The following is a 25798-nucleotide window of genomic DNA, read 5'->3' on the forward strand; positions in this document are numbered from 1 at the left end:
TTTTGAGTTGAAATGCACTGAAGTCTTATTTAAGTTTGAATTTTTAGCTTGTTAATTGTATTGTTAGAAGCAATTGTTGCACTATTCAAAGACACTTTTTATTAAACTGTGGCAATAGCAACGCTATAGTAAATTTCTATCATAACTACAAGTTTCAGGCTCAGGATTTTTTTTTTTACTTTAAGCCCTGTCTATGCCAGGGGTGTCCAAAGTCGGTCCTCGAGGGTCGGCATCCTGCACTCTCCCTAGTGGTAGTAACAACCTCCTCAGCAAGTCAATGTTCTTAGGCCTTTTAACGAGCCATCATTTGATGCAGGTGTGCTAAACAACCAGGTCCAGTGGCTTCTACTGGACCACATTAAAACATAATTTCATCATGTCTACCTGGGCTCACCTGCGTTTCTCCTCACCGCCTCATCTACAAATCATGATAACAGCAAATGCTGGAGCAATAATCTTATCCTAATGATTATTGCAAGGCAATATAGCATGCAGAGTTTATAATCTGTACTCTTGATTGAATGTAGTTTTTACTTCCACTTTGGTTTTATGTTGCGTTTAGTTTTTATTCAAGTGCATTTTTTATTAATGGAGACTCGGAGTCCATTTTATTTTTGTTTTTGGTTGTTTTGTTTATTTTGTTTACCAGTTCCAGTGTTAAGTGTTCTTTTGAAAATAAAGAGTTTATTTTTGGCAGAATATGCTTGAGTTATTATGTCATTATCATTACGTCAGTTTGAAATGGTCTTCAAACAATATAATCGTTGATCGTAATCAATTTTGAGACAATCTCTCAGAAAAATGTATCATCGTGACAGGCTTTCTTGAGGTACTTGAGTTCCAGGTGAAGGTGAAGACAACAGGCAGCACACAGACAGTTTGTGGCTTGGCAGAGTTGGGCTCTGAGTTCTGGTCACAGAGCGGTCATCCGAAACTTGTGTTTGGACAATCCAATGCAGGACAGATTTCCAGGTCCTTATGGGCAATACAAGGCATTTGTTTCAACCAGAATATAGCTGCAGTGTTGTGTGTACGTTTCACTTGTTTCGTTTAATGAACTAAGTTACTAAAATTATTTTTATGCATTTTTCTCATTTGCTGAATGGGTCTATAGGTGTTTCTTAAAGAGTTTCTGTACCAGAAGTTGGAGGACAAATGGAAGAGCACTCAGACATGGGCAGCTGTCACCATCCAGAGGAACATCAGGGGTTTCCTCTGTAGAAGAAATTTCAAGTTTTTCAAACAAAAAGCAATTGTTCTCCAGAGTCACATCCGAGGACATCAGGCTAGGTATGCAAATAGATGTTTTTGCTAAAATTTTCTTAAGTGTATAATATGTCAGAAGTAAAATGCTTAATTTTCAGAAAATTTTATCTTCATTCAAACAATATTTCCTGGATTTTAAAATCCATTAAAGTCAGTGTAAGGTTTAAATAAACAACATAAACCAATTAAAAAATTGTAATAAGTGGCCTTCACCAACATAGTTTTCAACATCAAAACAATAAACATAATTACAAGATTAATTATGTTTTAGTGAGAATGATGTCTTATTCAGGTGTTGGAGTGTCTAGCCCCTTATACTTAGGAGTGGCTTTTTGGGGAAATTGTAGAGGATTATCAATCATATCCAGTTTAGTTAAATCATTAGATGAGTGTGTAATTTAGAACCAATCATATGCAAATGGCAAGGGATTGAAATTTGGCATTCTGACACCACAGTGTTGACAGATTGATTCAGCATCATGCTAATGAATGTCAGCATCATGCTAATGAATGACATGGTTTTAAATCTGTATGAATCAAAGAGTAAAGGAAGACATCCAGCAGCATAACATGTAACTTTCTATTAGAAGAGGATGGGACTAAGGCGATGTCACCAATTGACCATGTGAATGTGATAAGTCTTGGGGGTACTATAACAAAAGTATATATATGGAGCTTCTTTGTTTGCTTTGGCATTTCTGTGCTGATAATCAGTCGGCCTAGCATCATGACCTGTTTGTTCTGAAAATCCTCCAGCTTTCACTTCATCTTCTTGACATGGCGCCACTCTCAGAGCACTGATAACTTAAATGCACATATCCTGAAGTTGAGATATTTTTCCTCCAACAGGTTCCAGAGGAATCACCTCAAACCAGATGTTGGACTGGATTTTATTTCAATGTCATTTGTGATTGTTAGAGCCTCATTTACAACAGTGGAGATATAAAGCTTGAAAAAGGTTATCTTTTTATAGAAAGTCTTAACATCAAAATTTCAACTAAATAAGAAACAAAGAAATAGTTTGATAGAGGAAAAACCTCTCAGATTCTGAGCTCAAAGCAAGATGCCAGAGAGCAATAAGTTTTTTTTAATTAGACAATTTTATTTTACAGTTATCGCTGTTAAATACTTAATGAAACATATTTACCGTGTTTGATGTTTGTTGTGAATGATGTATACTCACAGATGAACGAGATAATTAGTCCAAGTTTGTCATTTATTGAACATTCAGAAATTACAGCGGCTGTAAAGCGCCACAGCAAAGGTAAACAAAGGTAAAATAACCCAAATAGGTGATCAACTCTAAACCACACGCACCTTTTTATTCTCTCTTTGACATTTAAGGACATCCGTTGCTGCGGCAACGGCCTGCACTCCTCGAGCCCAGCACAGATTATGTTAAAAACATTTAGTTCCATTATGATATTAGGTTTTCAGGCTTGATATTTATTTAGCAATTATTAATAAGCGTTCAACTGAATACAGCGGTGGTTGATTAGTTAATTTTAAACTTCTGCTTTGCTAGTTATTTTGGTAATGGAAGAGAAACACACAGAATTGAAACAATAATTACGGAGATTATTATTTTTGTTGGTTCTAGGGTTGCCACCTTTCAGAAATCAAAATAAGCGTGTCGCCCTACTTTCATGTGGTGGGCGTCCACTCCAGTGATAGATATTTTATGGCAGTGTTTTTTATTTTTAAAAAGTGATCCATAAAGCAATCATTTATGCATAGAGGTCCATTAGAGTACCCAAAAATTGTACTCCAATCAGAGTAGTATACTTTAAATACGCTTAATTAAACAAGTGTAAAAAGTATTTGGTAAACCACTCAAGTACTGAGTAACTCAGTGGTTCCCAAACTTTTCTCCTGGGCCCCCCCAGTGGTTTCCAAACTATTTCTGCCCCCCCTGGCTTTACAAATAGCTGTCTGGTTGAACGATGTGTGTGAGCGAAGGGGGTGGGGGGTGGGTTCTTAGAGACTCCTTGTTATACTCAGTCCCTGCTCCAGACGAACAAGGGGGGTGGGGGAATCAACTTTTTTGGGGGCAAAATGAATCATAGCTGAACATAGACAACAACACCAGCTACAAGCTACTTGTTAACAAGCTTAAGGTGCTGTATTGATATTAGCTAGCTAGTCATCTTTTAGCTAACTTTACCTGCATCCAACAGCTTTACTCAACAGTCTGTTAGTTTGGGGGAAAACTGTGAAAAGTTCTTTGCATTTTGCTGGTTTGCTGCCATGATTCTAACACACTTGCATAGCTCTACACAGCAGCAGCAGGTCTCCTTCACTGCCGCACAGGTGTAAACCCAGCGCGAGTGTCGTAGCGTTCATGTTGCGTTTAAAGGCGGCTCAGGGTTACGACATGTTAACAACGGATTTAACAGTTTTAACTGCTGATAAAAATGACAGAGGACACAGATATGGGAAGTGCGGAAGCCCCTACTGTATCAAATTGACAGAGGAGTTGACCATTCTAAGGTAAAAACCCAGCGCATACAGCGTTCATGTTTTGTTTTTTTTCATCCAGACTGCTTTCCGCGTCCTTCCCCCGACCCCCTGCAATGGCACGGCGCGCCCCACAGTTTGGGAACCTCTGGAGTAACTGATCATAACACCTGATTTAATATTCAAGATGTGTCCTCAGGCAGCCAAAATTCTAAAAGTTATGTCAACAATCTGGTATTTTACAGAGTATTAAAACAAATAAGGAGTCAGGTTTGGAGGCTGGTTCCAGACCAAATTTACCACAGGGGCCAGGATAGTCAGTGTTTTCCCATGGCGACACTTGAAAAAGAATGAAAAACAAAACAAAACAAAAAACAGAGCAATATTTCATCATTTGATATAATAAGTGAGCCAAAGAGCCACTTGTGTCTCCAGAGATCCAGGTTGCTGTTGTGATCTGTGTTTTCTGTGTATTTATTTTGAGGTTTTTCTGTGTTTGCCTGTTCCCCTGTGAGTCTCTGTCTTTCCTGTTGATTGTTCTCAGCTGTGTCTCGTTTCTTTGATTACCCTCCCAGTGTATTTAGTCCCACCTGTTGTCTTTGTCTGTTGTCGGATTCTCGTCGTGTGTACATCCCTGTCTTCCCCGTTGCTCCCTGTGCAACCTGTTCTTTTGGATTATTTCCTCATTAAATCATCATCATCATCACTTTACCTGGGTCTGCCTGCATCCTCTCTCACCTCACCAAAACCAAATCACGACAGTAGGATCCGACCAAAGTGTAGGTGAGAGACGCATGATGCGGACTAGATGGTGGAGCCCGTGGCGGTGGTTCGGAGAAGTTCCACTGGAGGAGTTCTGTGGCGGAGCTCTGCTGTGGGGATTGCGGCTGACGGCGCTACCTCCGGCAGTTGTCGGATCCTCCAGCGGCATGCCGAGGCTGCGCCTGAACCAGCAGCCGCCGGTCCCTGCGCCGAGGCGCCGTCTGTCTCCACCTCCAGAGTTTACCGTGCCCGCTGCTGGTGAGAAGTTTCCTGAGTTTCCTGTGGCCGCTGCTGGTGAGCAGTTTCCAGAGTTCCCCGTGCCCGCTGCTGGTGACCAGCCCCCAGAGTTCTCCGTGCTTCCCGAGTTTCCTGTGGCTCCGCCGCCCGAGTTTACGAACGAGCCTCTGCCTCCCAGGACTCCGACCGAGCTTCCTAGTGCCCCCTGGCTCCGACCAAGCTTCCTAGTGCCCCCTGTGCTCCGACCGAGCTTCCTAGTGCCCCCTGTGCTTCGCCTCAGACTCTGCCTCCTGAGTTTCCTTGTGCTCCGCCTGAGACTCTGCCTCCCGAGTTTCCCTGTGCTCCGCCTGAGACTCTGCCTCCCGAGCTCCCTGCATCCGCTGCCAGTGAGCAGCCCCCCAGCGCTCTGTGTCGGCTGCCAGTGAGCAGCCCCCCCGAGCTCCCTGCATCCGCTGCCGGTGAGCAGCCCCCCGAGCTCCCTGCGTCCGCTGCCGGTGAGCAGCCCCCCGAGCTCCCTGCGTCCGCTGGCGGGCGACGCCGTACTGCCCACGGCAGGACCCGCCTTGTTGGAATATTCTAAATAAGTCTCTTAGCATCATATTAAAACATTCTATAAATTATTTTGACTGTATTTTATTGTAGTATTTAAAAGTTGAAAAATTGTACTCTGTAGTGGACATTTGCAATTAATTTCTGTTTTTTTCTGTATCCATCCATCCATCTATCCATCCACCCACTCATTCATCAATCCATCCATCCATCCACCCACCTACCGATGGATGGGTTGGTGGGAGGATGGATGAATGGGTTGGTGGGAGGATGGATCGGTATCCATCCACCCATCCATCCTCCCACCAACCCATTCATCAATCCATCCACCCACCCATCCATCCTCCCACCCACCCATCCATCCTCCCACCAACCCATTCATCCATCCATCCACCCACTCACTCATTCATCCATCCACCCACCCACTCATTCATCCATACATCCACCCACTCATCCATCTATCCATCCGTCCACCCACCCACCAATCCAACCGATCCATAGATTTCATAACTTTTGATCTTCAATGGCCTAGACTAGTGGTGCCAAAAGTTGGTCCTTGAGGATCGGCATCCTGCATGTTTTAGTTCTCACCCTGGTGGTAGTAACAATTTCCTCAGCAAGTCAATTTTCTTCGTAGGCCTTCGAATGAGCCATCTTTTTATCCAGGTGCGTTAAACTAGGGAAAGAACTAAAACATGCAGGGTGCTGACCCTTGGACCCTTGCTTCTGCCTTGCTTTCTTTGGTTCAATGCTGATAAATTAGCACAATATTTACTGCTCATGAAGTTTACATCCAACAGTCCAGATCCAGTATGCAAATAGGTTGCTTTTTTTTCTATTAGTTTTAGATTACTGAAATGTCTCTCCCCAAGTGCAATAGTCAAAAGCAACGTGCAACTACACATAAAGCAATCCAGACTTCTCAGAAATGCTATGTAGTTGCGTTTTATTCAAGCTGCAATATATATAACTTTAATAAAAAATGTTTTCTCCATATTAGTTAAAGCTGTCACCATGTAGTAGTTTGTTATGAGACAGATAATCTGTGAAAATAATCAATCTCTTCTATCTTCTTCCTGAACTATTACTGGTTAAAGTAATGCACCGTTCTGACCAAACAACCAATCAGAACTCTTAGCACTGTCAATTAGCCTCATTCACTTATCAGTACAAGAAGCCGTTTATCTGTCGTTATTGGTAGCTATGCTGAGCATTCACAGTTTGAATCTGCACAGCTCTGTGCAATGCTAGCTGCAGAATGGGGGGAGGAAGGATGAGCAGCACCATATGAGATTGTGATTGACAGCACTAAAACTCTCCTGCCACTGACTGGTTGTTTCCAACACAGGGAGAAGGCAGAGGAAATATATTTTTCACAGATTACCTCTCATACCATACTGTCACAACATAATGACAGTTTTAAAAAATATGTGAAAAAAATATTTATAAAAAAGTTACATAATGCAGCTTTAATTTCACTCAGGAGAGGACGGATCAGGAGGGACGTGGGTTAGGACTGCTGCTGACTGACTCATCTGTTGTTGAGTGGTAAAAGGTCCAAGGGACAAGTTAAATATATGAATATGTTAGTAATGTTTTTTCTTAATTCATGAAATGCGAGTGAAAAGGAGGCAAACAGTAGTCACACTGGGTTACCTCTCCCTACCTCTCTTTTTTTTGAAAACCTGATTTTATAGCAGCATAATAACTGCCACACTTTGTGTCTTCCACTGACTGCTGCTAGCAGCGTCACTCTGAAGCGATGCAATTAGGAACGAACCATTTAACGCAGATAGGGAGGTTCATATATGCATGTGTGTTTTTTCGCCTGGGAGTGGGAACCAGGCGCGGAGCTATGGGTGGGCGGCTGACCCCCGGCCCGGATGGGTGCCCATGGGGGCCCTGGTTTGGAGGTTCCAGGGAGGGAGGAATGGTTTCAAGTCGCTTTAATGTCTGATTATAGACGGAGAAAGTGTGCCCTCGCCTGTTCAGAAAGGTGTATGTAATATTAAAGTTACTGTCCCTCAACGGAATATTTAGTAGTCAGTCCCAGTGACTGTTTGACTCACGGTTTAGCCAATGTGCTTCCTGGGTAAAAATGAAACGAGAAATGCGGCCCATGTTCAAAAACATTATTTAGTACTGATAAAACAAATAAAATAGGTAGAAACTTTCCTCATCTGCAGGAATTTGTGGATAGAATTATTTCTGTTTTCGAATCCATTGCAAAAATAATTGCACCTGCTTTGTTAATTTCCTCTTAAGAGTAACTGCATTATTTCCACTTTTAGGAAGTACTACAAGCGTTTGAGGCAGTCCTTCACCCAGTTTTGGGCTGTTATGCTGATTACTAGGAACACAATTAAGAGGCACCATTGGAGAAAGGTAAGTGTCACAAAAGAAGCACTCTACCCAGCTAAACCAAAGCCAAACATTCCTGGCAACCTCATGTTTTCAAGTTTTATTATACCGTAAATTCTGTTTGCCTGTTATACAACCCAGTTTTATTGCTATTCACAGTTAAGCACATAGCATGCCTCTGACAAAGATAAGAACCATCTGAGACCAAAGTGTAATTCTTTTATTCTATCTTTTTTTTTATTTACTTTTTTTGTTTTATAATATTGGCAGATTTTTATTCTATTTCTCTCCTTTCCTTGAGTCTTTTCTTCCATTCAACCTTAGCTAGCACTCTGCAATTTATGGCTGCAAGTAGGAACGAACCATTTAACGCAGATAGGGGGGTTCATGGCAAATATGCATGTGTGTTTTTTGGCCTGGGAGTGGGAACTAGGCGCGGACCTATAGGGGGGCGGCTGAATTATACTGTAACTTCTAAAAGATATTCATTGCATTTGCTGTCGGAAACTTTTTATGATGTAATTTATAAAACCTGAATAGAAAACTAAGTAGATTTTTCGGAGTTCTATAGATGGTAAATATTCCACAAATGTAAGATTCGGCCTGGACAGCAACACATTCAAATGAATGTAAGTTTCTAAATGATCTTTTGCTGAACTGCAGTTCCTCATTAAAAAGGCAACTCTGCCCCCATTTTTATTTATTCTACACTCGCAAAATTAAAGCTGGGTGGGGCAGCTTTAGTTACTTTTAACTGAAACATGGTTCTCTACTGTTTCAGTTAAAAACACAAGACTTGGTCTCTGTTTGACAATAAAGTCATTTCTAAAAAAATATTTATCTGTTAAGATCTTATATTGGGTAACACAGTGTTTAGTGTTTAGTGTGTAGGTTTTAACTGTGCTTTTTAACAATTAGATTGGCGATTTCGTGTATTGTCATTTTGCTCTGTCCGGTTAAGATTTGAATAGCCTGGGTGAAAACTTGACTCAATTAGATATTTTTTTATCTTTATATATTCCAGTAAAATATGATTAACATCAAGGGTTTTTCCATGAGGGTGTGTTAAACTCTCATGTTTAATCTTTGGTAACAACTTCCTTTTAAAAACTAATCTATTTCTTTTAACTGCCATTCTTATCTTACATTAATCATGTTACCTGTGTGTGCATACACACCCTGACTACACACTCGGCTACACTCTCATCTTGGACTTTAACCTGGCATAGTGAAATTTGAAGCAGCACTGCCTCTCTCCTTCTGTTCTTTAAAACCTGCCCATATGGTGTCTGGCTTCACAGTTTCACCAGGTAGGGTGCTTTATTCCTTGTTTTGTCATTGATATGTGCATGAAATCTTTTCAGCATGTTTTTTTCTTTTATTTCAGCAATTTTACTCTATACACTCGAGGTTAATAAGGAAAAGACTTGTCTTCATCAGATTTCAAGACACTGAAAAGGATTTCCTTTCTCTGTGACTCTTTTTTTCTCTTCTCATCAAGGTTTGATACATCCTCTAAATCTGTTTCAATGTGTTTTAAGTAGCTAAATCAGGTTAATATCCATATGTCATTTTTCTTCAGTTTTACCAGTCAGGTTTTTAGGTTTCCTTATCGTTTTATGAGACTTGAAGTCTGACCTAAGAGCCTTAGTAAGCTCTTGAAGCTCAGTAACGTGATCTTTGGCGACAGCATTCACTGATGTCATTTGAGGGTGTTACATCTCAAAATGTAGTAACAGTGCTTTGTTGATTTAAGAGTGTTATTTATAGTTTTCTGTCTCTAGTTTCTACTAGCAATAAATTGTGTTGCTATATTTTTGGTTCAGTTTTATACAAGCTTTACAGACTTTACACCTAATATGAATAATGCATAGAAATTATTAAGAACATGTGTCTCCAAGTTTTAGGACAAATACCGACAATTTTCTTGATTTGGATAATTTGTTTGAAGAAAACTGTATTTTCTGTCCCTACTGAGTCTTATGCCATGCAGATCTTCATTTCTTCAGACTGTAAGACAGGAGCAACTATTTTGACCCATTTGATCCACCACAGAATAGTGAGATGCTTTCTTGACATGTTTTCGGGGGTGAATGTTGCCCTTTGACAACTCATAATGCAGTTAGTTTAGATTTTTTTTAAATTGAGTTTACCAATGTATATGACAATTCTAGAATTACCATATCAAAACTGACCTACAGCAAAATGAAAGGTCTGTTTTGATATGGTAATTCTAGGATTAATCTTGAAAAAATTTGATGGATCTGGTGTGAAGCCAACAAAGTAGATTTGATTAATTACAATATGCAATATCTTTTATTGCCTCTCCTCGGGCTGCCACCTTATCATGGTGGAGGAGTTTGAATGTCCCAGTAATTCTAGGAGCTATGCTGTCAGGGGCTTCATGTCCCTGGTAGGGTCACACAAGATGAGGGATCAGACAAAGTGCAGCCCAAAGACCCCTTATGATGAATACAACCATTGGAGACAGTGTTCCCTCACCCAGAGGCGGGTCACCAGGGCCACACTCTGGAGCCAGGGCATGTGTGAAAGAGTGTGTAAGGAATTATGGTGCACTGAATGATATTGTCAGCGTGTGAAGAAATTAAAACAACAAGTAATAATAGCAATGATAATAATAATAAATCCATAAATTATCGGTAAGAGGCACCTAAAATAAACATACAATAGATTGATTAATAGAGTTAAAAGTTCTTTGTAGATTGTTTACAAGAATAACACAATTTATTCAAAGTTATTTTTGATGAAAAATAACTTTTGTATAGTAGATTTTACAAAAAATGAATATACATAGTTATTTTATGTATTATAATTGTTTTTGTCCTTCCTTTTTTCTTTCTTAGCGTTCTCTCTTTCTGAACTATTCTTTCTTTCCCATGCCATGTAATTCCAATATTATAAAATTAGAACCTGATAATCAGTTTGTCGGCTCTGATTGATAAAACATGGTTTTGGTTTGATAGTGTGTTGTTTTTCTGAAAGCAACCTCAGAAATAAAGCAATCTTATGCAGTCTTTGTGTTCGTTTAGTGGAAACATTATATAATATTTGTTTCTTCATCAATAGGAGCACACACCCATGTCTTAATCTTTTATCAATTTTATGTTACACTATGCAAATACTGAATTATGCATCAATATTAACAGCAGTTAAAGCACTGCTGTTGTACTTTGTACAAAGTAAAGTTTGTACTTTTTCGAATGTACAAACTTCGTGTAAACTCAGGATTAAACCAATATTGATATTTGCTGGAGCTACCCTCACACATTGTATAGTGTTCTTTCTGTCACTTGTAAACGTTCTGATAGAATGACAGCAATGCTGGACTTTTGGAACTGTGTGGCTCATTGCGTGAGGAGGGGCCATAACATTATGGGTGTAACACAAGTATATTAACAGGAGCTGCGCCTAAGAATAGGTATGATAGAAAACACTCCTTGGACAGTGATTGGGGACAAAGATCACTAAAAGAACGCAAACACTACAATCCCACATATAAGGAGTCCTACAGTGGATTAGCAGCAAGTCTGAGATGAAGAACATTAAACGAGGATTAGGATTCAGGATTACAAATTGAGGATTCATGCTTGTTGATTTCAGGAATTACACAAGAAGAACAAAGTTAAAACAGCTAAAAAGACAAAGCTCATCTCGTCAGGGATGGTAAGAGGATAATAGGAGCAAATTATTTCTCTGCTTTACTTATTTCTTCTCCAAGTTTTTTATTTTTAATTTTGATAAAAAGACATTATATTTTGTTTAGGATGTAGGGATGTTAGAGATACCTGCTGAGCTGTCCGCCAGACTCCGCAGTGCAGCAGGTAAGTTTTGAAAGAAGCTATTTGAAAAATTATAGGGTTCATATAATATCACAGGAAATCACTCCAAGCAAGGTGATCCTATTGATCAGAAAATCTTAATTGAAGATTCTTACCATTACACTGTATTTAGATTGTTTCTGGTCTCTTTATTTATTTTTCTACATTTGCTCAGTTTGTTCTTTTATACCTTTGAGTCACTGATGTTAGTAAAAGCTGAACAAATAGTATGGCTGGAATTATTACTTTTTACTACTTTGCTAAACATTTGAGTGCACAGTAAAATATAGTCAGAGCCCTATAATTGCTAAAACATGCATTTTTAAATGCTTTTTGTTGTTTGCTGTAATAATGGCCATTTCTGATATCAAACTCCATTATCAAAAGAGTTTGAAGAGATTTTAAAAATCCTCACTTCATATTTGCCAGAGAGAGAAAAGAAGTAATCCAGACTAGCGTGGAGAGAACCTTAGTATCCCTCAGCTCTTGACTTCAGAGGTTGCTAAAGTCCACGTGGCCAAAAAGCATCTCATTTCTGTGACATGGTAGCATGGTATTTGTAAAGAGCGTATTTGCATACGTACTTACTCATGTAAGTACTGAAATTACTACATTAGTTAACTTCATTTCCCAATTTTTCCCCTTTTAGTATTTTTACCTCTGTGGTACATCAGTTTTCTAAATCCAACTACTTCTCAGATCTGTTACAGCTAGACTATTTTGGCAAATGTAAAGCTGCCCCTGCAATTTACATTTCTGGTGCTGCATGATAGGTTGGTCTGGGTCCCATTAACACCATCTTTGGCTGGGCCTCTGTGTGCAACAGCCTGGCCTGCCTTCACTGGTTTAAACCCTATATGGAGTGGAAAAACACAGTCTGTCCACAGAGAATTTTACCTGTACATCCAGATTTGTAACTCTGGGCCAGACCCATTGCATTCTGCATATCCTCTAAAAGTAGTTCTAACCATTTGAAGGGTTTATTTTTATATAACAAATAAATCAAACGTTTTAGAAATGTTTGATATTTGATGTAAGGATAAAGTCAAAAATACAAAGACATTGATGTGTTGCATCTTTGGAATCTCGCATGAAATAAGTCATTTTGAGTTTTTCTATAATTACTGTTTTTCCACTAGGGGGCCACCACAGATCACAGATTACAGAAGTTGCACCTCCACAGGTGAAGGCAAAACATAAGCTGAGCCTTCCTCAAGACATTGACAGATATCCATTCTCTCGCTTTGCCAAGTCTACATTAAAGGTTTGTTCCCACTAATTACACTGACAACGTTTTTAATGCCTCCTCTTCTTGATTTACTATGTAACATAAAAATGAACCTAGATTTTGCAATACTTCTCAAGATCATATGGATCAGAAAAACCAATTGTTCAGAAATCTTCTACTGAGTATTGCACTGCTCCTCTTCACAAATCTGCTTTTAAATTATGCATATTTTTACAAATATGGTCTGCACTGGTTTTTATGGTCTAATTTTTGCATTTACATTTAATGTCTCTTGCTGTTTGTACTGAAACTGCCTAAAATCTGTGATCGAGAGGTTTTTATTTCTGGTGATGTGTGGTTATTTTTTTTGTTCTTTACCATAACGTATTCATCAAAGAAGGCAGTAATGTCAAAATCCAATTCTTACATACTGTTGACTGAAATAGTTTTTACCCTGCACAATCAGGAAGTCTCATTTGCAAGTAGATTCTACTGCTAGAAGATGTGTGCAAAAGGAAATGAATTCCGATTTATACAATTTGCTTCTGTGTCAGTACAGATCAGAACTAAGCATGTCTACAACAAGAAAGATTTTTTTTTATAATGATGGCACAGCTATTTGGGAAAGTTGTACAGTACTTCATAGGAAAGACTGAATCTTAGGCTTTAAGAAAAATCTATACTTTCTTAGATTTTAAATAAAATGTCTTTTAAAGGAAGTGAAAGTGTTATCAATCTTCATTTATTTCACTTTAAAAAGAAACATTGTGAACAGTCTCCTCATTGTTCAGACCATTTATTCTGATGGTGGTCAAAAAAAAAGTCATCAGGTTTTAAGGGGTGAAAGTTGAGAATAAATACATAGAAAATACATACAGACATGTTCCCAGGATGAAAAATATGCATTTAATGTATTCAACTAGTCTTTCTCACTGCATGTTGTCCTCAGGATACATGGAGCCAGCCTCAGGGATACCCGCTTCAGAAACCTCTCATGCCTTTGGAACCTGAATATTCCAGAGTGGCCTTGGAGATAAACAAACTGGTATGAGGATGTTTGGATGTTCTATCTTTTTGTATGCTGTCAACTGTCATTCCATCAATCCATCTTCGCCATTTTGCATCCCTCTCCACAGATCTTGCGATTTTTAGCTGAATCAGATATTACCATCTGGCAGGAGCAGGTGTTAGGTAACTATATAGTGGAGAAAGGCCAACAACAGCCGGCCTTGAGGGATGAGATCCTTGTTCAGTTAGTGTCCCACACATTGGACAAAAAGGAGGAACAAGACAGTCTGAGGGGATGGCTCCTGCTGGCCTGCTGCCTGAGTGCTTTCACACCTTCACCAACACTGGACAAAGCATTGCTCAAGTAGGTGCTACACTTCAGATTATCTGCTTTTTTGCTGTCATAATCTACTTTTAGATGTCATTTATTAAAATGACAATGCTTGAATTCCATTCAAAAACTGAACATCCATCCACATCCAGTGAATGAATACGTGTCACTTTTTCTCCACACCAACAAACACCACAGGCTGTAGCCCCATTAGCTACAAATAAACAATGATCAGGAAACAGTCAGGGAACAATTCTTAAATTAAAGCGATCAGAAGTCAGCAAGACTCTGAATGAATGATGGGCAGTGGGATTATATTCCTCAGATTGCTTTCCCTCCGCACCAGACACGCTCCAAAAGTGTCTCACCATCAACACGTTTTATAAATGTTTGATTTTTGATGTAAGGATAAAGTCAAAAATACAAAGACATTGATGTATTGTGTTTTTGGAATCTCACATGAAATAAGTCATTTTAAATTTTTCTATTTTGATTATCAATTAAAATCAACTGAACAAAAGATACATGGACTGTTTTGTCATGCATACTAACTAACCAGAGTTGTTTTTATTTTCTTAATAATAATGGAGTCTTATTTTTTTTATATTTACTTTAATTAAAATGATATGGCTGATTCATAGCATTTTAATTATAATTGTTTGCAACAACAAGGGAAGAAGGATCTGCAGCAAAAATCTCAGCATCTTCAAAACTTTGACAATGAAAAACAAATTACCCTAGATTGAAAAAGTCTAAGATGCAGGCAAAATTGAAAATAAGGAAAAGTTGATAAATAGAGAGCATGCAATTCTAAGGAGACAACCTGTTTATATAGTCTATTTTAAAATAAGATAGCATATATTTGCAATAAACACACCTGTACGTAAAACATCTCATATTTGTCTTGTTTGATCTCCCATATCTGGTGAAAATGCTGCTTAATCTGCTATAGTCTGTGTCAGATTACTTGTTTATACTGCTTTCTTTAAATGTGTGCCTATTTTCCTTGTAGGTATGTGTCTGACCATGGTCCAGCAGAGTATCGTTCACTATGCCAACACAAGCTGCTGACCTCTCTGCAGCTCCCAGGCCCCACTGCCCGCATCTATCCACCCACACAACTGGAGTGGACATCCAATCAGAGGAAAGGAACAATGCTTCTGGAAGTAAACACTTTCAATGGTAAGATTTAAAAAATCTAAGCAGAACCTAAACAGGAAGGATCAATTTAAAACAATATCTCCTCTGACATCAGATGAGGTATTGACAACTGAAGTGGAGTCATGGACTACAGGAGAGCAGCTGGCCTCTTGGCTTCTTTATTACAGGTAGCCATGTTGTTCTTAAAACATATTTGTAAAAACTGCCTTATTTTGCATTGTTCTGTATTATATTCATTCTTGATTATCCCTCTCTCTGTATGGTGTTGTAACTTAAGAGGGGTGACCGAGGCTGTGCAAGGTTGGTCAGTTACTCTTGCTACAGATGAAGGGTGGTCAGACCTTGCAGGCTCAGACTTTGTCATGGATCTGCTGGCTGGAGCTGAAGCTGAAGCTGAAATTCCCATAGCACCAGGGACGCCCTCCTCTGTGCAGTCTGACTACTTATTTAGCAACCAAGAAGAGAGGTAAAACAGTGTGAAGCACTGTTATTTTCAGAACTTTTCTTTGTCCCTTATAGGACAAACAAGTTCATTTCATATCTAGCAGTACCTTTTGAAGATGACAACCTTTAAGCAGGTATTAAACATGTGTATTTAGTTCACATTTCTGTATTAAAAAGTTTTTTTATTGTTCTGATTTAATATCTTAAATCGTGAATTAGCTGTAAGCAGAACATTATCACAATTAATTAAAATAAAGGCTTCGGCATAATCATATTTGCTTCATTTAGTGAACTGAGTTACTTAGATAAAATAACACTGAAATAACATTCTAACTTATTGAATAGGTTTGTAAACTACAGTCATGTTAATTTGGTCATAAAATATCAAAGAGAAAAAAATAAATAAAACAAAGGAACTAAACTACTTGAATTTTTACAGTAATAAAATACCCCATCCAGCAAAATCAGAGTTAGTATACTTAGCAATGTGCCTTGATCAACTGCAGGGTTTAGAGTACATTTTAACAGACACAGAAAATGTTATCTTCTGTGTCTGTCTCTTTTCAGAATTCCATCTGCTGATTTTGATGATTTCATCCCACCAGCACCTTCCACTCAAGCTCCCAGACTGCCGCCTTTTGATGGAAACCTTTGGGGAAGAGAGTATCCACAAGATCGTATGTGTTAATTGCCAACATATTTACACATTCTAATTTCATCACTTTTAGATTCATGAAATGGCATCTAATGGCATTTTTTTGTAAAGTGCCTTGAGAAAATTGTTGCAAATCAGTATTAATATTAATAAACTGAATTGAATGGAATTGAATAGATACTTGGGGACAAAATAAAAAGTCGTAATAAATGCCATTCCGTAAATGTAAACTATTTACACAGATTTACATGCTGTTCCTTAATTTAAAAAAAGAAAAAGTTTTTTCCATCCTATTTCCCAAATCCATTTAGGAATTGTATTTACAATCTGTTTTCATTCATCCGTCCGACAATCCATCTGGAGTCGGGCTGTGAAGGCAGCAGCCTAAAGAGAGAGATCCAGACATCACTCTCTATAGTCTAAACATGTCCTTTTTAGATCAAAGAATAACTAAATTTATTTTTATTAATTGGCTGAATAATTGTAGAAACAGAATGTTTATTTGGGTTTGCTTAACTTTCTTCAAAATAAGGATTCCATGTACATCTCTTTAGAATTTAGTACAATACAAACCATACATCCTGAATCAAACATTGTGAATATCATTCCAAAGTAGTCTGATTAATTTAGATGTTCACTTAGAAATCTAGAACATTCTAGTACATGTGCTTCCCATGGACGGATAGGCAGACAGAAAGATAGATGCATAGCATTAAATTAAATTAAAATTATGTCTGTTTGTTCACAAATCAAAATGGCATTGAATTAAATATATTTTTATTTGTTCTGTGACATAGAGGTAGATAGTAAACTGTTTTTAGTGACTGTACTTCAATTCTGATCTCTTTAAAGTCATACAGATATATTTATTTTCAGTTAAATTCAGTGCATTTCATTTACATATCACCAAATTGCAACAAATGTCATCTCAAGGTACTTTGCAAAAATAATTCTATGGTCAATTTGGTCCAATCATTTGGACCGATCCAAAGTCATTTGCATACATTCCGGTTTAATACATACTATTAAAACAGTAGTGTAAAGTTCAGTTTATTATTCAAATTGGTAAACAGTTTTCTAAAAGAAACCCAGCTGGCTTTGCACCAGTTACCATCACTGAATGTACATTTGCAACATTGAACAATCAGTTGCATTTGCTTTTATGTAGTCCTCCATACAAATATGCATGTATTGACAGTAAAAAGGAAAACGGCCCTATAGCAGGAGTAAACTTGTTACGTGTTGTACGCACATCTGAATTAACCAGAACACATGTTAACAGTAGGTCTCAACAGGGCAGTGTGGTCCAAACATCTAAACAAATCTAATTAAGCAATATACTACAAAAAATGAATCAAAGTAATGTTTCTGATTCTGTCTGGCGCTTTCTAATTTATATTCCTATCTGTCTGCAGGGCGGAGCAGACAGATGGAGACCTATGTTGATGACTTGTTTGACTCTGTACTAGACCAAGGACCTGCGGTTAGTGACGTCTTCACTCTTTCTTCCTAATTAGCTGAAGGCAAGCTTATTGTGTGCTTATTGTGGCACAAGCAAGCTCACTCAGTCCTGCTACATGTCAAATCTTTGTATTATTTAGGTTTTCCTGCCACAATGTTCCTCCTCATTTACAACTTTAAAATTAAAACATTAAACTGAATGTGTTCATGTGTAGGAAATGGACAGAGTAGCCATGTTAAACCGCAGGATGAGAGGAAAAGGGGGAATTGGACCTATGCAGCCTGGGATGTTTGGAGGTGGTAAAGTATTTTTTTGTAATTAAGCATCATACAGACCATCTGCATCATAATAAATGTATGCAATTCATTAGATACTTTGAAATGTCCATTTTTCAATTTATAGTCAATATTTTAGGCATGTCTTAATGTATCTGCTTACTCAAATGAGTGAGTTTGCATGAAAGGTTATTTTACAGCATAAATATGTAGTATTATTTAAGATTACATTTTGAATTAAAACCGATCAAACTTTCTTGGCCAAAAATATAAGATTGATTTGTTAACAGAGCAGCTTTTAAACTATATAGTCAAGATAGGCAAACTAAAAAATGAAGATTAGAAAATCAGAGTGAGGACACAGATTGAGGATTGATTAATTAACTAATAGAATTCATTGTTGAAAATGGAAATAACTAGTTGACTTTTCATTAAGAGAATTGTAGTTATTTTACATTGAGTTTGAGATAAAATGTTGCTAAATTAGAAATGGATACTTTGTTTTTCAGGGATGCCTATGACGATGCCAACCTATCCCATGGGTAAGTGATTAGGATGATGTTGTTCTCTGAAGGAATTATATTTTACCCATTATGTCGATACAGTATCATGGATAATTGTCAAGGATGTTTTACACTGTTGACTCAAAGTTTTTCTGAATTATACGGTCACAACATCCAGCTCCATCACAGATTATGCATAAAATTGGAACCACGCGGATTAGGAAAAGATAATGTGACAGTTATTGAATAATATAATGCCTCATAGGATCACATAACGATAACCAAAGTTCAATCCGCTTTCATAACTTTGGCAGATGTGCAGTACGTAGGATCTACTTGTTGGTATGAAAACCCATTTCAGCACTCTGATGAATGAAAAAACAACTTGTATCTCATTATGAGATGAGATAGCTAAGTCATAATAATGAGCTATGTAATTATTGTGAGATAACTTTAATTGGTTCTCTGACATTCCGAGGATCAGGCAAGTTAGGCTTGATAGAAAGAAATGGCTGTTTCTAACACCATTGAACATTACATCAGAAATAGCTTTGATTCTTGTAATTTTGCGAGATTTGGAAGAATCTCACGTCAAAAAAACTGCAAAAGACTCAGCTTTGGCAGTGAAAAATAAGATTATTATTTTAAGTCATTGTCAAAGTAACTCTTGGTTTTGTAATTAGGTAGCATCACAAAAGGGCCCCTTTATAGTACTACTTCAAGTCAAAGAAGTTAACTCGCTAACTTGCTCTGCAACCTTGCACTGCACCATTACAATATGGTATTATTTAGGATGGCTAAGTCATATTTATAAGATTACTATACAATTATTATGAAATAGTTTAGTCAATAATGAGATTTATTTATTTTTTTTCATTCGAGCGGCAAAAATGAGTTTTCATATATTCAGATTATGTCCTATGATGATCTGAATTTTCTAGGGGCAGAGACATTTTTATTACTGGTAAGGAAGAGATGTGTCTATTCTGAGCTCAAGACCTGAGGCAGACCTTCTTGATTTTGTGTTAGGAGGCTTCACCAAAACATTCCCCATATCAAATCCACTATCAATGATCCCAAACATATCAAATGCAGAGAAAATGACAAAATTTCAGATACTCAACTATAAAAGCTTTGAAGAACTTATAAATCAACTAAGCTCCACTTCTTGCTATCATGATATCATACCCACAACTTTCCTTAAGAAAGTCCTGCCTGTCATTCCATCTGATCTGATTTTAACAGTAAGCTCATCCCTCTCATCAGGTGTTTCCCCCCAGGCTTTAAAACCAGCAGTTATTAAACTACTAATAAAAAAAGAACAATGTGGACAAATCATTACTACAGGAATTACAGGACAATCTCCAACCATCTATTCATCAGTAACATTTTTGAAAAACCAGTTTAATCAGTTAAATTTCTTTATAAAGATGACCAAAAACTGATGTCTTTCAGTTTGGTTTCTATGGTTACCATAGTAGTGAGCTTACCCAGATTAAAATGTTCAATGACATCCACAGAGTGTTGAACAACCACAGTGTTGGTTCTGTTGAACCTCAGTGCAGCTTTTGACACTGCTGATCATGATTTAATACTAAAGAGTTGGGTAGGACACAGCTCTACATCATGATGTCACCAGGTGACTCTGAAATCATCCAAGCACTGAGCAGGTGCTTTGAACATATAGATGTGTGGATGTGCCAAAACTTTCTCCAGCTGAACAGAAACAAAACTGAAGTTATTATCTTTGGACCTAAAGAGGAGCGAACCAGAGTCAATGCACAGCTTCAGTTATTACAACTGGAAGCAGGAGATCAGGCCCAAAATGTGGTTATAGTGATGGACTCTGACCTGAACCTTCAGAGACACATAACAGTTTACAAAGCCAGCCTTCTATCACATGAAGAACATGTGCATGATTAGAGAACTAATGTATAAACCAGATCTAGAGAAACTTATCCATTTGTTTATCTTTAGTCACATTGATTACTGCAACAGTGTCTTCTGTTGCAGTAATCAAGAATTTTTTAAAAATCCTCCAGCTGCAGCTCACGTTCTCACTAAAACCAGGAAGTTAGAGCATATCACCCAGTTCTAAAATCCTTACACTGGTTCAGGTTTTACTCTGCATCCCCAGAACCAGAACCAAGCGTGGAGAAGCAGCATTCAAATTCTATGCACCACAAATCTGGAACAAACTTCCAGAAAATGCAAAACAACTGAAACACTGAGTTTCTTTAATTTTAGACTAAAAACCCACCTGTTTAAAATGGATTTCGACCCATAATTACTGGAACATTAAACATATTTGATGTGCGTTGATGAATTTGATGATGGCAATGACACAATCTAATGATTGTTACTGGTTTCTAATTGGGTAAGAAACTAATGTTGATGGTTTTTATGACTTTATATTTTCTTATATTTTCCTGAAATGTGCTATACAAATAATGATGTCACTGATAGCTGCAGCAGACCAAGTTCTGCAAAAACTGCCAAATATAGTTCCTTAAAAGTATTAATCCTCTTAGACATTTAACATGTTTCATTGCTTGTAAAAATCAATCATGATCAACAAACTTTAGCTTTTTGACGAAAGGATTTAAAAAAAATCCTATATCAAAGTGCAAACTGATTTTTGCAAAATGACCATTTTTGTATGCATTTAACATAGAATAACTCATTGCATAAATATTCATCCCGTTTAAAGTGACTAACCTAATTTGACAGCCAATTGGTCATAAAATATCAAATTGACCAATTGGTGCTAGTAGTCTCAAAATGATTCGACTAGAAATTAGATTAGAATTGTTGTCATTGCACAGCATTTTTAGCAGCACGAGATTAACTGAACAGCTCTTCTTACTGCCTTACAAACAAGATGCATAACACTAGATAAAAGGGAAGACACAGTCCTGTGTCTCAAGTGTGACTATAGTATAAATCACTTGTTTTGTTAGATTTAATTGTCATATACCTTCTGTATAACAGGTAAACTTAAAAGCAGGATGTTATTTTTAATAGGAATATTAATTTTCCCCGCAGATCACTCTTTTCTCAATGTATGAACTTTATTAAAATGTCTGAAAAGATCTTTGTTTTCTCCCTCACTCTCTATATTAATGCACATTATGTTTTAGTTGCACCAGTAAACCCTGCAATTCCCAGTTATGGTCCAACTGCCGTGATGCCAAATATGCCAGGTAAACCTGTTCTATATTTTAACTGAATTGGATTAAAAATACTTTATTAATCCCAGAGGGAATGTGAATTTCCCTCTGGAAATTTACATTCCAGTACAACCCATCCAAAGAACAACACACAAACAAATATTACAGAAATAACAAGCCTGGAGCTGCAGTCATAGAGGTACTATCCTTTTAATTAGATCAGAAAAATAAAACCATGAGGTTTGTTGAGGAGAAAGAAACTCATAACTTGCACCTCTGACTCCACAGTAAGGGCAGAGTGTGAGGTTGCAAACAAACCTGTGTAAAATAAAAATCAACATGATACAGAAGTGGAGCCAGCGAAGGTGGTGAGTTTGAGGGTTGTGTGTTTCTAACCATGAAGAATGAAAGTCAATGAGAGAGTGAAGGAAGCGTTAGTCCCTGAACCAGACAGCTGACCCCAGCCATTGTCTATGATATGTGGTGGAGTTTATCAGTTGACCTTGAGTGCAGTCTGCCAGAGCTACACAGACGTCATGGGGTGAGGAAGCGGATGGTGGGAAAGAGCGTCTTGTTTACATATCATCCAGGAGAATTTGAGAAAGCCAGCCATCCAGGGCCGACTCAGGGGAGCCATAACTTTCCGTCTGTCCTAAAATCATCTCAATGGTTCATCTCAGTGGTGATTCCAATCATCCAAATTAGTGTGATCATTCCCGCTGGATCAAACTGGCAAGTTCTGCATTCTCTAATTCATTCCGCCAGCAAGTTCCGGGGTCCGCAGCCGGCCTTTGACTCTCTGCAAGAATCATCCAGCATGAGGCTCTGGTGGCATAGCATATTGGTCTGAGCGTTCACCAGTCAGCCTAATCCTTCACACTGCATCTTGGCCAGGCTGCTGTCAGGGCATAACAGCTGCTGACACCTTCCAAATTTTCCAATATGCTAGGCAACTAGCACATTGGAACTTCAACTCCAAACATCAGAAATCCTGTTATCAAAAATCCAAATAAATACAAATCTTCCACATCCTCAATGGACAAAATGGGCAAACGCATTATTTTCCACTTCCCCAAAAAATTCACAATGTATCTGCCAGCATGTGTCCCATCAGTACAAGAGGGCTCTCCTTTACCCAGTCTTTTAGTTAAATTTTTTTTTATCAATTTGAAGTTTGGAGGATATGCAAAGAAAGGCTTCAGGTAGGGAGAGAGCAGAGAAAAAAGTGTCCACCTTCACTGAGAGCAGGAAGAAGAATATTTCCTGCTAGTAGGACTCAGGAACAATTTGATATGGACCTCACACCAAGTCAAATGTGACACTTGTATTATCTACTGTCCATTGTGTTAGCTGATTCTGAATTAATATTTTAAGCTTTTTTTGAGTAATCAGTTGTAATCAGGGGTGAAAGTAAGGGGCTACGGTAGGGTACTGCATACCCCTAAAAGATTTAGCGGGGGTACGCAGTACCTGCAAGCGAGGAGAGCGGCTGTCTGCTGTAAAAAATCAATGGGTTTACTGTGAGCCGTGAGTTCACCCACTAATCAGCCGTGACTGATTAGTTTTTCAAGAACAATCTAAAACACGACTTAATCAGTTAATAAATAACTTTTTTCCCCATTTCATATTGTTTCTGAATTGTTCGTGCTTTGCTAGAGCAGGGCTGCAATACCTGGATAGCAGAAGATTTTGAGTCGATCTTGGCATTAAGTGACAAACTGAACGCCTTCAGGATGCTGAGACCAGCATGTCCTCCTCTGACTTCTTATCAAAACGTTCATAACTTTATTAAAGAACAGCAACAAAAAAAATCAACAAAATGTGTTCAAATTAATGACCCAACAGCAATAATAATCTCAGTGATTATTGTTTCAACAAGGTGTTACGCAATTCGGTTCCATTACCAAAATAACTAGTAGAGCAGGAGTTAAAAATTAATTAATCAGCCACCGCTGTGTTCATGAGAGGCTTATTAATGATCGCAAAATAAATATCAAGCCTGCAAACCTAATATCGTAACGGACTGAATGTTATGTTTTTAACGTAATCTCTGGTCGGCTTGTGGAGCACAGGAGGTTGCCATGGCAACGGGTTGTACTTAAATGATTGAGAGAGAGAGAGTAAAAATGTGCGAGTGGTTTGGTTTAGAGTTGATCACCTGTTTGGGTTGTTTTACCTTGTTTACCTTTGTCTTGGCGCATCACAGCCGCTGTAGTTTCTGAACGTTCAATAAACGACAAACTTGGACTAATTACCTCGTTCTTTGTGACCAGAGGCGCTGCCAGAAAAATCTTGGATCCCCTGACAAAAATTTAATTGGGTCTTGAGTCTATTTGACCCATCAAAAACGTCACAATTTCAAAGGCTTGTAACTGCCTTACTTTCTTTGGTCCAATACTGATAACTAGTACAATATTTACTGCTCATGAATTTTACATACAAGAGTAAAATTCAGTAGGAAGTAGGTTGCTTAATTTTTCTATTAGTTTTAGATTACTGAAATGTCTCTCCCTATGAGCAACAGTCATAAGCAACATGCAAAATATACATGAAGCAATCCAGATTTCTCAAAGAATCCTATGTAATTGCATTTTATTCAAGCTGCAGTATATAACTTTAATAAAAAATATTTTTTTTCTATATTTGTTAAAGCTGTCATCATGTCGTGACAGTTTGTTAGACAGATGATCTATGAAAACAATCAACCTCCTCCACCTCCTTCCTGAACTACTGTTACTGGCTAAAGTAATGCACCGATCTGACCAAAACAACCAATCAGAACCAGTAGGACGCTCTTGGCACTGTCAATCAACTTCATTCACTCACTGCTAAATGTGCTAATGGTGGAGAAACAACTTATTTTTAGGAAAATCGTTTATCTGCTATCACTGGCAGCTATACTTACTAGACTAAGCATTTACAACAGGCTATGCTAGCTGCAGAATAGCACAGAGCAAGGGGGAGGAAGGATGAGCCACATGAGATTGTGATTGACAGCACTAAACCTCTCCTGCCACTGACTGGTTGTTTTTAGAGAGCACTGGGAGAAAGCAGAGGAAATAGATTTTTCATAGATTACCTCTCATACCATAATGACACAACATAATGACAGTTTTTACAAATATGTGGAAAAATATATATATAAAAGTTGCATACTGCAGCTTTAATTTCACTTAGGAGAGGGCAGGTCATGAGGGACGTGGGTTAGAGCTGCTGCTGACTGTCTCATCTGTTAAGTGGTAAAAGGTACAGGGACAAGTTAAATATATGAACATGTTGGTAATTTAATTCCTTAATTCATTAAGTGCTAGTGAAATGGAGGTAATCAGTAGTCTGTAGCTAAACTAACTATGCTGAATGGTTGATAATCTCATACAGTTTACTCACCTCTCTTGGAGAAAAACTGAGCTATAAATTGACTCTCTTGCCTTTTTCTCTCTCTCCCTCTCTATTTATTTATTTTTTTTGAAAACCTGGTTTTATAACTTTTCTTAGCATCATAGTAACTGCCACAATCGTTCGTGTCTTCCACTGACCTCTGCTAACAGCGTCATGATGAAGCGCTCCAAGCAGGAACGAGCCATTTCGTGCAGGGGGTGGGGGTTCAGGGCAAATATGGATGTGTGTTTTTGGTCTGGGAGTGGGAACATTAAATTTTTACTGCTAAAAACAATCTTCGAAAATACAATATGATTAATTTTATAGTTGACAGGGCCCCATTTTTTTTTATTTATTTCTATGAACAATAAATAAATAAGTAAATTGTGGAGGGCCCCCTGTTGGTCAGGGCCCCTAGAATTGTCATCACTTTTACCCCCATACCGCGCCCCTGTTTGTGACTATACGTCAATCACAACAAACATCAAACACGGTAAATATGTTTCATTAAGTATTTAACAAACAAATGGCCTCTACCACGATAATTGTGTGAAATTAAATGAATTTTCTAATATAAAAAAATAGTTTGGTGCTGTCGGGCTCAGAGCCTGAGAGTCTTTTCCTTTATCAAACAATTTTTTTTGCCTCTTATTTAGTGGAAATATTGATGTTGATGAGATTTTCTCCAAAATAATAACCTTTTTCAACCTTT

General features: G+C 37.9%; 1 protein-coding gene and 1 long non-coding RNA gene across 2 annotated transcripts in view; one reads left to right on the top strand and one right to left on the bottom strand.

The window, feature by feature from the left end:
- Nucleotides 1-25798, top strand: part of myo15b (myosin XVB) — a 160249-nt gene that overhangs the window by 109063 nt on the left and 25388 nt on the right. The window contains exons 24-39 of the mRNA XM_017310910.1: nt 1115-1290; nt 7563-7656; nt 8934-8942; nt 11254-11316; nt 11417-11474; nt 12611-12735; nt 13649-13744; nt 13836-14071; nt 15051-15220; nt 15294-15366; nt 15477-15665; nt 16211-16320; nt 17714-17781; nt 17975-18056; nt 18545-18577; nt 21679-21741. Coding sequence (XP_017166399.1) covers nt 1115-1290; nt 7563-7656; nt 8934-8942; nt 11254-11316; nt 11417-11474; nt 12611-12735; nt 13649-13744; nt 13836-14071; nt 15051-15220; nt 15294-15366; nt 15477-15665; nt 16211-16320; nt 17714-17781; nt 17975-18056; nt 18545-18577; nt 21679-21741 — 1645 coding nt within the window. The remainder of the gene's footprint in view (nt 1-1114; nt 1291-7562; nt 7657-8933; nt 8943-11253; nt 11317-11416; nt 11475-12610; nt 12736-13648; nt 13745-13835; nt 14072-15050; nt 15221-15293; nt 15367-15476; nt 15666-16210; nt 16321-17713; nt 17782-17974; nt 18057-18544; nt 18578-21678; nt 21742-25798) is intronic.
- LOC103482142 (uncharacterized) overlaps nt 15672-25798 on the bottom strand; it is a 37798-nt gene continuing 27671 nt past the window's right edge. The window contains exon 7 of the long non-coding RNA XR_001777655.1: nt 15672-16292. This is a non-coding gene — a long non-coding RNA (uncharacterized LOC103482142). The remainder of the gene's footprint in view (nt 16293-25798) is intronic.

This window comes from Poecilia reticulata, linkage group LG19 (genome assembly GCF_000633615.1).
Source record: "Poecilia reticulata strain Guanapo linkage group LG19, Guppy_female_1.0+MT, whole genome shotgun sequence".
NCBI classification, from domain to species: Eukaryota; Metazoa; Chordata; class Actinopteri; order Cyprinodontiformes; family Poeciliidae; genus Poecilia; species Poecilia reticulata.